Raw genomic sequence first — 12120 nt, forward strand, 5'->3', positions numbered from 1 at the left:
AAAAAGACGCCCGCGTCAAAGAAGTGCAAGTCACTTCTTGGGACATTTTTGGAGCCGTTTTTCATTGACTCCATTGAAAAACAGCTCCAATAACGTCCGTAAAATACGCAGCGAAAAATGCGAGTTGTTAAAAAGCGTCTGAAAATCAGGAGCTGTTTTCAGGTGAAAACAGCTCCATATTTTCAGACGTATTTTGCGAAGCCATGTGAACATACCTAACAGGGCTTTACTTGAATAATGTGCAGTGAGCTACACATTTGAACACCAGGGGGGTGCTATTACAAGCAGATAATTGCCATATTTCTGCGAGGAAACATTTATTTTAATAACAATACATCACAAATGTATTCTAAAATGTAAATTAAAGTGAAGCTAAACATTTGACAAACTTCTGACATGTCATAGTGACATGTCAGAAGTTTGGATTGGTGGGGGTCCGAGCACTGAGACCCTCACCAATCGCTAGAACGAAGCAGCTGAAGCGCTCATGTGGGCACTCAGCCGCTTCGTGTCTGTTCGGCTTTTTCCGGAAAGCCGATGTATTGGAGTTTGGCTCATAGACTTTCTATTAAGTCCGTACACCGATACATTTATTTCCGGAAAAAGACGAACAGATACGAAGCGGCTGAGCACTCACAAGAGCGCTTCAGCTGCTTCGTTCTAGCGATTAGTGGGGGTCTAAGTGCTCGGACCCCCTCCAATCCAAACTTCTGACACGTCACTATGATATGTCAGAAGTTTGTCAAACATTTAGCTACACTTTAAGTTTATATATTGCCAGTTCTATTGATGGCACAACACCTTTAATCTCTAATGATAAAAATTGCTCCAAGAGGAGACAGTAGCATCCTGGCCTCTCTATCAGGAAATCAAGGCTTGAGATGGAGGAGGTACATGTTGTAAACTAATGGCACTTTGGCTGGCATTATTATAGGGTCCTTGTAGATGCTTCTATAGGAATTGGGATGTTTAGTAATTCTAATATTAAGGCAGTGTATGGCTGCATTAATTTCAATACTGTATGGCATTGGCATTATTATTTCCGCCGTATGCTGGTATTATGTAGGAACTGCATAGTGGCATTATTTTAGCTTAGTTTTGTACTGTGATGTTGGAAAGTATGAAACGAATATAACTCTATTCCATATTATGTGAATATTGGATGGCAATATAAGTTAGTTATTTAGTGGCAGTATTATGTGCCCATTCTTTGTCATTACTATTATTTGAGCACTGCATTATGGAGTTGTGATAATTTCAGGTTAAAGAGGCTGTCCGGGATTCGAATAAAAAACAGCCTGTGTGTGCGGTATTGTAATTCATTCCCATTAAAGTGAATAGGTCTTAGCTGCAATACCAGACAGAGCCTATGGACAAAAGTGGTACCCTTTCGGGTGGGAAAAAAGCACAGCCTCTTTTCTCACCTCCTATAACTCCTTTAACTTGCGTGTCTTTCTTCACATAAAGTCGCATTCCTGTGGTTGTGGGAATATTGATTGGAGGGTCCCTAGGTGCCAGGAATATTGTGGCTACATAAATCTGGCTAAAGGTATGAAAAAACAAATATGCATAAAAGACCCTATAGTCTGATTCTGCACTTGAAGCAGGTATGTCTTGGAAGGGCAGTGAGATACCTCAATAAAGAGCTAGATAATATGATATATGACTAGATTTCTGTACCTTATTTAAATGTGGCATTGTATCCATATTATTTTGCAGCTAATGTTACTCAAAATAACCGGCATACACAATGCACAGAGCAAAAAGAGACTGATTCTGGAACAGATATTCTGCATACGTATCAGAGTTTGGACTCCACACACTTCGGCTACAGCAGTATATGGTCCCCCCTGTTGCTGGACCTAGTACTACATAGCAGACAAGCTTGTACCTCTCATACCCAAGGTCCCTCACCGCTGCTTTAACTAACTCTGCAAGCTCCATTGCTCTCCTCTGGCTTCCTGTGGCTTCATAAGCGCAATCACGCAGCTCTCCATCTAAGATGGACTTTATAACTCTTGATGCTTCTTCTGAAGAAAAAAGTCGACTAGGCCGGGGGTGTAGGTCAAAATCTGGATCAATAGAGCTGTATGCTGTGACATCACGTTTTGATTGGCTACTGGTTTTAGCATTATCCTGGGTGCCAACCTTTCTTCTCATCCCGGACTGTTGGCACCTCTGGCAGCTGGTGATAAGAGGTGTATCTGTTAATGATCTCAAGGCTTCACTTTCACTCCTCTTTTGGTGATGTTTTGGCTTAGAATAAATCCATCGTTTTAGTTCACTTTCATGGGTTTGATCCATTTTTTAACTGTAAAATAAGATTTTAAATAGCATACTTAATAAGTAATGTCAGTAATAAATTCTGCCACATGGCTGGCCACAGCTGCACCTACATTTTATAATCTATAAAGAAAAATCTCAATACGCAATTGAGTCATTCATGTCTTGTAATTGCATTATCAATTAATGTTGGGTGCAGACATTGCGATCAAAATGCATTTTGTGACAATTCGATTTTGTGTGTAACGCAGCCTTAGAATATTATGTTACTTATATAGCGCCAACATATTCCGCAGCGCTGTAGAAGCAAAAGACCACATGACAGTGTGTTAAGAAATTGCAGCATTAACAAATAATTATACCTAGGGTTGGACTGACCCACCAGAGGATCCTCCAGTGGGCCTAGGTCCTGACTCAGGAGGGCCCTATAGCAACAAAGCTCATGAAGTACATAGTGTAACAGCTTCTACTCTTCTGAAAAGGCTTTCCACAAGATTTTGGAGTGTTTCTAAAAGAATTTGTGCCCATTCAGCCAAAAGAGAATTTGTGAGGTCAGGCACTGGCGATGGACGTGAAAGTCTGGCTCCCAATCGGTGTACCAATACATCCCAAAGGTGTGCAATGGGGTTGAGGTCAGAGCTCTGTGCGGGCCAGTCAAGTTCTTCCACACCAAACTCACCCAACCATGTCTTTATGAACGTTGCTTTGTGCACTGGGGCACAGTCATGCCGGAACAGAAAAGGACCGTCCCCAAACTGTTCCCACAAAGTTGGAAGCTACAATTATCTAAAATGTTTTTGTATGCTGAAGTATTAACAGTACCCTTCACTGGTAAAAAAAGGGTCTTAGCCCAAACCCTGAGAAACAGCTTCAGACCATTATCTCTCCTACACCAAATTTTACAGTAGAGACTATGAATTCCAGTAGTTAGCAATTTCCAGCCAACCCTAAACCTAGACAGTGTGTGTGCTAAATATAAAGGTATAAGTTATAATAAGAAAAAAAAGAAGTATAAAGAAAAGAATGTATCCACTCCTGTGTTTAGCTCAGAAAACGGCATGTGTGATTCCAGCCTTAGTCTATACAGGTATAATCTATAGTTCTACATGTAATACTCTAATGCAAATATAAACTAATGGAATTAATTTGACCCTAAACAAAAAATAATTAAACTAAACTTTCACAAAACTTCTGACATAGTGACATGTCAGAAGTTTTGATCGGTGGGGGTCCGAGCACTGAGACCCCCACTGATCGCTAAAACGAAGCGGCAGAAGCGCTCAGATGAGCTCTTAATAGAATGTCTATGAGCCTGTACACCAATTGCTCGGCTTTCCGTGAAAAGTCAATCAGAAACTAAGCGGCTAAGTCTTTACCTAAGTGCTTTTGTTGCTTCGTTTTAGCGATTGGTGGGGGTCTCAGTGCTCAGACCCCCACCAATCAAAAGTTCTGACATGTCACTATGACATCTCAGAAGTTTTTTAAAAGTTTAGTTACCCTTTAACTTGTGAGGATGACAAATCTCTGCCCTTACTATAATGCTGGGACAAGACCATGACTTTTGTTTTCTAGTAAACGATAAATCGCCATTCATAGGAATGCATTAGGCTGGAACTTTTTATCATATTATAAAAAATTGCAGTGATATATCGCTGTCCATAGGAATGCATTGGGTAGCTTTAAAAATCTCTTCAAAATCGCTCATGAAAAGTGTGTAGCTCTGAAATTCCAGTGTGAAGCGATTAAGAAAGAAAATTGCTAGCAAATCACTTGACTGGAGATTTTGAAGAGATTTTCAAGCTATTCAATGCATTCCTATGGACAGCGATTTATCGGTCACTACAAAAAAAAAGTCTGTCTAGCCCCAGCCGTCCTTATTGACATTTGTTGTTATATTCCAGGCATCATCCTGTGCAGTCACGTGGAGGTCTTATAATTAATATAAATCAGGATACAATCACCGCTACTACTCATCATATATACAGTTGTACAAGTGTCTAGAAGTCTTCTGGTTCCACATACCAATCTTATGAGAAAATTGCTTTCCAAGAGATGAATGCTTGTTCTTCAGGTGCTTTGAGGTTACTTTCTGGTCCCCCTGATCCTCAATTTTAACCTTAAGCTACCACAATTCTCTCTCACTCCAGCCCATACATCCTTCTTCTTCTGCCCTGTGTGGATTTTGTGCCGTTTATCCACTTTCTTGCTTTGTTTTTCTCACCCCGTCTTCTTCAGTCCTTGAAGTTCTCGGTTACATTGTCTCCAGGCTGTTCTGTTAGCTAGAAATAAATAAAGCTGCCCACTCCCACAACTGGATGTTATTCTGGCATTATGGCGTTGCCATGAGACCCAGTGCCCTTCCTCCCCTCCTCTCACCACCAGGCCATAAATTGTAGTCCTGTTATTCTAGGAGGCTCCTAACATATGGTAATAAGGGAACGAAACCTCTCATCATAAAGCTCCAGGTCCCCACATAGGAGCACAAAATCTCCTTCTCTTGTTCTTTCTCTGTTCTTGTAAACCAATCATATGCCTTCAATAAACGCAGTAACCATTTATTCCCAGATACAAAGCCGCTTTACAGGAGAATTTATTTTACTCAGTCCGGCGTATGTTGACAGAGCTTTCATGATGTTGACCTAAACAGACCTTGTAATTAAATGAAATGGAGACAGAATTTGAAAATAATGTAATTTACGTGGTGGCATGGCTTTTTTTGTTTAGGCTTTTTTTTTTTTTACAATACGCTTGGTACATGCGGCAGGAATGCTCCTGAAGCATAAGCCAAAGGTATTCATAGGGCCCCACTTAGAAAATTCACTCCTTTGTCATCCGTTGTGTGTCATTTTTTCCAAAGACTTTTCTTTAGGACTTCGAAATGCATGAACAAAATAAAAATCGCCACCAAAAAGCATTTAAAAACACCATAAAAAAACTTTACATTAAAAAACTGTTGCCATTTTTTTCATGCAGTATAAAACGCCAGACAAAAACCCTGTTTGAAGAAGGCCTAACCCTACTGATCCCAATGCGACTTCATTTGGTTGTTTATGACGCATGACCAGCTGTAACAGAAAGGGACTTTTTTTAGTCTGGAAAGAAAAATGTAAATACGTCATATTTGTAAGATTACTATTTCCCATTCACATACTTTTTAATAGTGTTATCATCTTGGGGGTTTCTATGTCTTGTTTTATAGGTCATTTTATGTTGTGTTTTTTTTTTGTAACATTCGAAAAGTGGGTGATTGTTGCAACAGAGTTCTAGGCCTTATTCATACAGTTTTTGCATGTGTTTTATTTTTAGGGTGGGAACGCCTTTAGCCATTCACTCTGGCACTTATTGAAGGAAACCATAATTGACAACACACGAGGCTTGAGTAACATTCCGGTTGGTGAAGTGTTTCTATAGAATTCTGGGATTACAGGAAGCTTTACATTTTCCTACAGCTTACAGAGAATATTTGTTTTAGGGAGGAACACATAGCGAGTTATGTAAATTCCATACACACTACTTACATAACAACAGACATAATAACACACAGAGGTCAAAGCATAGATTCCTAGGATAAGCAAAGTTATCCTCATATATCACAGAAGAAACCGGTCCATGTGCTGCTAAGTGTTCCTCTCTCCAGTGTCTGCGCTCTCAGGTTGCTACTTAGTCACCAATAGAATTTTCATAGAAAATAATATATATCTGTCCAGTAACCAGCCGCCCTGGATTTCCAGGAATAGTCTGAAGAGACTGTTTTTTGCACCGACGAGTTGCACACAAAACATCCTTTTTACAAGGTTCACAGTTCCTTAACCCCTTAAGGACACAGCCTGTTTTGGCCTTAAAGGAACAGTGTCATCGCAAATTATTTTTTTATATGTTAAAGATGTTAGTGCTTTATTAAAAACGTTTATATTCATTTGTGTGTTTGTGTTTTACTTTTTCTTATTTTTACACTTTTTCTTCCCTATGGGGGCTGCCATTTTTTGTTCCATTTCTGTGTGTGTCGATTAACGACACATACAGACATGGAATACGGCAGCCACAGTCCCATAGGGACTGCGAACGGCTCCCGTCCCATTGACTGCAGTGTACGGCGTCTGTGTGGGAACTGCGCATGCGCCGCTCCCACACAGTCCTATTCGAAATTGGCGCCGTCCGGCGCCATTTTCCTGTGGACCGGAAGTCGCGGCCGGACAGTAATATTACTACTTCTGGTCGCGGCTTCCGGATTTGTGCACTTGCACCAGCGGCAGCAAACGGAGCGGACGGGCCGGAGGGAGCCGCGGCGGCAGGAGCAGGTAAGAGATTTCAATGTATGTTCGTGTTTGTGTGTGTTTACTACTGTATGTAAACCTACTACACTGTGGGTTAGCTCAAAAAATGGCGACACACAGTGTAGGAGGTTACATCGTTCAAACCCCTCGTTTATCCCGGCACTAGCCAGGATAAAGGAGGGGGGGATGCTGAGAGCTCACTAGAGCGAGGGCTTTTAACCCAACGTTGCAATGCTGCAATTTTGGGAACAGCTCCATCTAGTGACCAAAAATGGGTAGTATTATAAATTAGAAATAATTTATAATATTTCCTGGACTCGTGCAAAAAAATAAAAAAAATTTGAACAATGTTTAATCACCCACACACTAAATGTTTAATTTTTTAAAAAAAAACATGTTTTTCTGGCAACACATTCCCTTTAAGGACACAGCCTATTTTTTCAAATCTGACATGTGTCACTTTATGTTGTAATAACTCCGGAATGCTTTCACCTAGCCAAGCGATTCCGAGATTGTTTTCTCGTGACATGTTGTAATTGATGTTAGTGAAAAAATTTGGTCGATAAATTCAGTATTTATTTGTGAAAAACACCATAATTTAGAGAAAATTTGTGAAAATTAGCATTTTTCAAAATTTTAATGTATCTGCTTGTAAGACAGATAATAATACCACACAAAATAGTTACTAGTTAACATTCCCCATATGTGTACTTTATGTTTGCATCGTTTTTTGAACGTCCTTTTATTTTTCTATGACATCACAAGGCTTAGAACTTTAGCAGCAATTTCTCACATTTTCAAGAAAATGTCAAAAGGCCATTTTTTCAGGGACCAGTTCAGTTCTGAAGTGGCTTTGAGGGCCTTATATATTAGAAAGTCCCCATAAATCACCCCAATTTAAAAAATGCACCCCTCAAAGTATTCAAAACAGCATTCAGAAATTATTTTAACCCTTTAGGCGTTTCACAGGAAATAAAGCAAACTAGAGAAGAAATTTATAAATGTAATTTTTTTTTACGAAATTCATTTGTAATAATTTTTTTTCTTTAACAACAAAGGTTTTACCAGAGAAACGCAACTCAATACTTATTGCCCAGATTCTGCAGTTTTTAGAAATATCCCACATGTGGCCCTAGAGTGGTAATGGACTGAAGCACCGGCCTCAGAAGCAAAGGAGCACCTAGTGGATTTTGGGGCCTGCTTTTTTTGAGATTATATTTTAGGCACCATGTCGGGTTTGAAGCGGTCTTGTGCTGCCAAAACAGTGGAAACTTCCCAAAAGTGACCCCATTTTGGAAACTACACCCCTCAAGGAATTTTTCTAGGGGTATAGTTAGCATTTTGAGCCCACAGGTTTATTGCTACATTTATTGGAACTGGTCTGTGAATATGAAAATCTACTTTTTTTCTGAAATAACATACAATGTTTTAGTTTTTACAAGGACTAAAGGAGAAAAAGCACCCCAACATTTGTAAAGCAACTTCTCCCGATTACAGCAATACCCCATATGTGGTAATAAACTGCTGTTTGGACCCACGGCAGGGCTCAGAAGGGAACGAGCGCCATTTGGAGCGCAGATTTTGCTGGAATGGTTTTTGAGAGCCATGTCGCATTTGCAGAGGTACCAGAATAGGGGTAGCCCCCAAAGGTTTTGGAAACTACACCCCCTAAAGTATATATCTAGTGGAGTAGTGAGTATTTCGAGTCCAAGTTTTTGGTAGGATATGATGCATTTCCATGTGAAGAATTTAAATCAGATTTTTTTCTTACACATTTCCTACAAAGTACATTAAACTGAATAATTGCACCCCAACATTGATTATCCCTGTTCTTCTATGTTTATAAATACCCCCATCTGCTGCTCGATCAAATGGTGGGCCCCAAAAGGAGCATCCTGCGTCTTTCAGGTCACAATTTTATCTAAATTATAGGCCCTATTCCACGCCTCTGGGGATTTCGACTTGCAGAATGATGTAAGACCTCCAGAATTGTCTCCATTTTCAAAATTAAACCCCCTAAGGTATTCATCTAGGGGGTGTAGTGCGCATTTTGAGCCCACATTTGGGTCCAGAACTTATGCAAAGTTTCATTTTAAGGGTATTTTTGTCATGCAAAATTCATGATACTGAAGGAATGCACCCCAATATTTATTGCACCGTTTCTTCTGTGTTCAGTAATATCTCTACTTTGGCCATAGTCTGCTACACGACAGGGCCCAAAAATATACATCATCCCCAGAAGTTACTCCATTTTGAAAACTATACCCCCCAAACTATTCATCTAAGGATGTAGTGATAAAAGTTTTTAAAGCGGAAAATAATTGGGGTTAGGTGTAAAAAAAAAATGGAAATATGCCATTCTGGTACAGCATATATAAATGGCATGTATTCTCACAATTTATTCCTTTACTCTGTTACTCCTATGTTTAGAAATATGCTGCATTTCTGGGGGATCAAACAATAGAGGAGCGCCAATTTTTACTGGTAAAAAGGGCTTGTCCCTAACAGTGAATTTTTGCCTGTAGTTACTGCATGACCATATAATGCCAACAAAGTTGTTGACCATCAAACATAGTCCTGGTTTGATATATAGTAAGTTAGCAAGCAAGGAAAAATTGTCCTGTAGTGAAGGGGGCAATCTATCTAAAAATTGGAGGAAAAATATAGATACAACCGTGTTGAAACTAAAGCGTGTTCACAGGATGAAAGAACAGTTGCAGGGAAATATATTCATCATCTTTTTTCAAAGGGACTGGTTGTACAACACCTCTTTAGCACCATCAATCACTATATGAGAGACGGACGTGCCAAGTGACGTTGGCACACCATAACAGGTCCCTGCCTGGAAAGGTAGGAACTGAAATATGCGCAAAACAACCTGTCACCTGCAGAATATTTAAGGGGCAGTGTCCAACTCCGTATATATGGATAGTAAAGGACCACCAGTCCCCAAAGTATTGTCAGCTTTACTAGAAGTTTTGTCGGTTTTAAGAGGTCAGTGAAGAAACAGAATAGAACGATCTAGAGTCCATACTGTATTGATCATGAACAGCTTGATATCCTCCAAAAAAAAAAATGCAAGATGCCCATATCACCAGTTATGAGAATAAATATAACCGCTGAATTTGGCAGAATATGGTCATAATAACAGGCAAAGACAAGCAAAAATATAAAAACCTCAGGTTTTTCAAAAGATATTATAATTATTCACTTCTCAAGGTATTCATCTAGTGGTGTAATAAGAATTTTTAAAGCCCAGGGGGTTGTCAGAAATGTATGAGGTTGTACAGAGTAACAATTGTTATTTTTTTCAGATGTGTCAGTTAGTTTCATTTTTTTGCAGTTGGTAACAATAGAGAAACAAATGTCTGTTCTGCTTTTTTTTGTAGTACAGAAATATTCTGTATGTTTTATTCATCTAGGGGTGTAATGAGAATTTTTAGTTTTGTTTGGTTAGTTTGTGTTCAAGTTTGTAATGGGCAATAAAGCAAGTGGCATAAGGATAAATTTATAAAATTAAAAGGGGAACCTCTGCTTGCTCGGATGCTGAACTGCAAAGATCGGGATACGGTTCTGCTGGAAGCTCGGAAGGCCGGAGGGATTCGATTTGGAAATGCTTCTGTGTCCATATACCCGGATTTTTCTCCTGATTTGCAGAGACAGAGGGCGTCTTATGTCCCTATCAAGCGCCGACTACGGGACCTGCAGATTCCTTATTCGATGGCATATCCGGCTAGATTGCGGGTTGTGGATGGAGACAGGGCCATATTCTTTACGAATCCAAGGCGGAAGAATGGATTACAAGAAAGCATAGGCAATCTCCCCGAAGATGAGAGCTGTGGCTATGCAGGATGGAAGTTATATCTGACATATGGAACTCATGGATACCCCATATTGCTTATAGCACGGACGTTCCAGCTAAAAGTATCCTTCTAAGATAATGATGTGATGATGTACCGTATTGTCTGCAACTTGTTATGGGGGGCATGAGGCCCATGTCATAGGATGGGCAGTTTAAGGCCCATAGTAACATCCTTATATGTTCTAAATTGAAGGTATGGGGGACCGATATTATACGTCAGGTATTAAAATGTCTTTAAAAGGGCCTGGGGATGCTGGCTCGGGGGTGTGCTACACTTATACAGACAGTGTATTTACGGCAGAAGCACGCTAGCCGTAGAAACTACCCCCTAGAGTATAGGCTACAAAGGTTAGCTCCTGTTGAGCAATGTTTGTTTTTGAAGTTGTTATGAAGGATATTGAGTCAATTCACATTACAGCAGAACACGGCTTAGATATTGCATACCTACGAGTCATGGAGGGCAATGCATACGGGACTGGGATAATTGTTACTCAGGGACTGGGGGATAGGTTTCAGGGCAGTAATGCTCCAATGTGTGTTAACAGTATGAAATGGCAGGATTACGGTTAATGTCCTGGAATGTCCGGGGAATGGGGTCTCCTGAAAAGAGGCATATGATATTTGCTACTGTGCGGGGACAGCGTCCACATATAACGTGTCTACAAGAAACACACATGACACCGGACACTGTGTCGATTCTGAATAAGCCCTGGGTACAGTGGGTGGGACACGCTTCGCACACTTCGTACTCCAGAGGGGTGGCCATCTTAGTACACGCAGAGCTTCGTTGGAAATTGCTACAATCCAGTGTAGACCCGGAGGGGCGGTACATTTTTTTACACGCGGTTCTAGATGATTGCCCATATGTGATCATGGGGGTGTATAATCCTCCATCAGCCTCATTGGCAGTAATTCAGGAGGCCGTCCGGTTTGTGGCAGCACACCCCGGGGTTCGAGTGATCATGATGGGGGATCTCAACTTGGTTATGGACCCAGGTATGGATAGACTGCCGGGGAATGGGAGTAGAGGCCCTGGTAGTCCCACTCAGTTGAGCATGTTGGTAAAGGAAATGGGATGGATAGACTTGTGGAGGGTGACACATGAAGGGATCAGAGAATTTACATGCCACACCTTGCAGTACAACGCGCTGTCCAGAATTGATTATATATTTGGATCACATGCGGTTTTCCAGGGGATAGAATCAGTGGATCATTTACCGAGGGGGATCTCGGATCATAGCCCGATATTATTGACATTAAAAAGGCCACAGGTAGGCAGAAGTGGGATGGGTAAAATACATCCGTTTTGGCTTCAGCTCATCCAACAGAATGATCGCATACCGGATCAGTTATCAATTTTTATAGAAGCGCATGCTCAGATGGAAAATCGGTCACTGGTGTGGGATACCCTCAAGGCCTATTTAAGGGGGTGTCTCCGATCCTCCATATCCTATGTAAAACGAGCATCCGCCCTGCAGGAGGAGGACATAGCATATCAATGTTCACAGGCGGAAGGGGCATTTGTTCAGGATCCCACACCAGCTAACCGGAATGCATGGCTGGATTTGGGTAGACAGTATTTGCAGATCCTGAGGGATAAGACATCGCGTAGCTTATTCTTTAGCAAACAATCCCATTTTGAACTGGGCAACCAATCGGGTAAAATTCTGGCACAAATGGTACGGAACAGCTCTAGATCCC

The 12120-nt window shown here is 40.7% G+C and overlaps 1 protein-coding gene across 1 annotated transcript; it reads right to left on the minus strand.

Annotated features, from left to right (window-relative positions):
- Positions 1 to 456: 456 nt before the first annotated feature.
- Positions 457 to 4544, minus strand: LOC142657170 (dynein light chain Tctex-type 5-A-like). The gene is made up of 2 exons (XM_075832222.1): positions 4306 to 4544; positions 457 to 2311 (listed from the first exon to the last, which is right to left on the minus strand). Exon 2 carries the CDS (start codon positions 2302 to 2304, stop codon positions 1726 to 1728), a length of 579 nt encoding a protein of 192 aa, XP_075688337.1. The 5' UTR covers positions 2305 to 2311; positions 4306 to 4544; the 3' UTR covers positions 457 to 1725.
- Positions 4545 to 12120: the final 7576 nt, after the last annotated feature.

The sequence above is a fragment of the Rhinoderma darwinii genome, chromosome 7 (genome assembly GCF_050947455.1).
Source record: "Rhinoderma darwinii isolate aRhiDar2 chromosome 7, aRhiDar2.hap1, whole genome shotgun sequence".
Classification (NCBI taxonomy): Eukaryota; Metazoa; Chordata; class Amphibia; order Anura; family Rhinodermatidae; genus Rhinoderma; species Rhinoderma darwinii.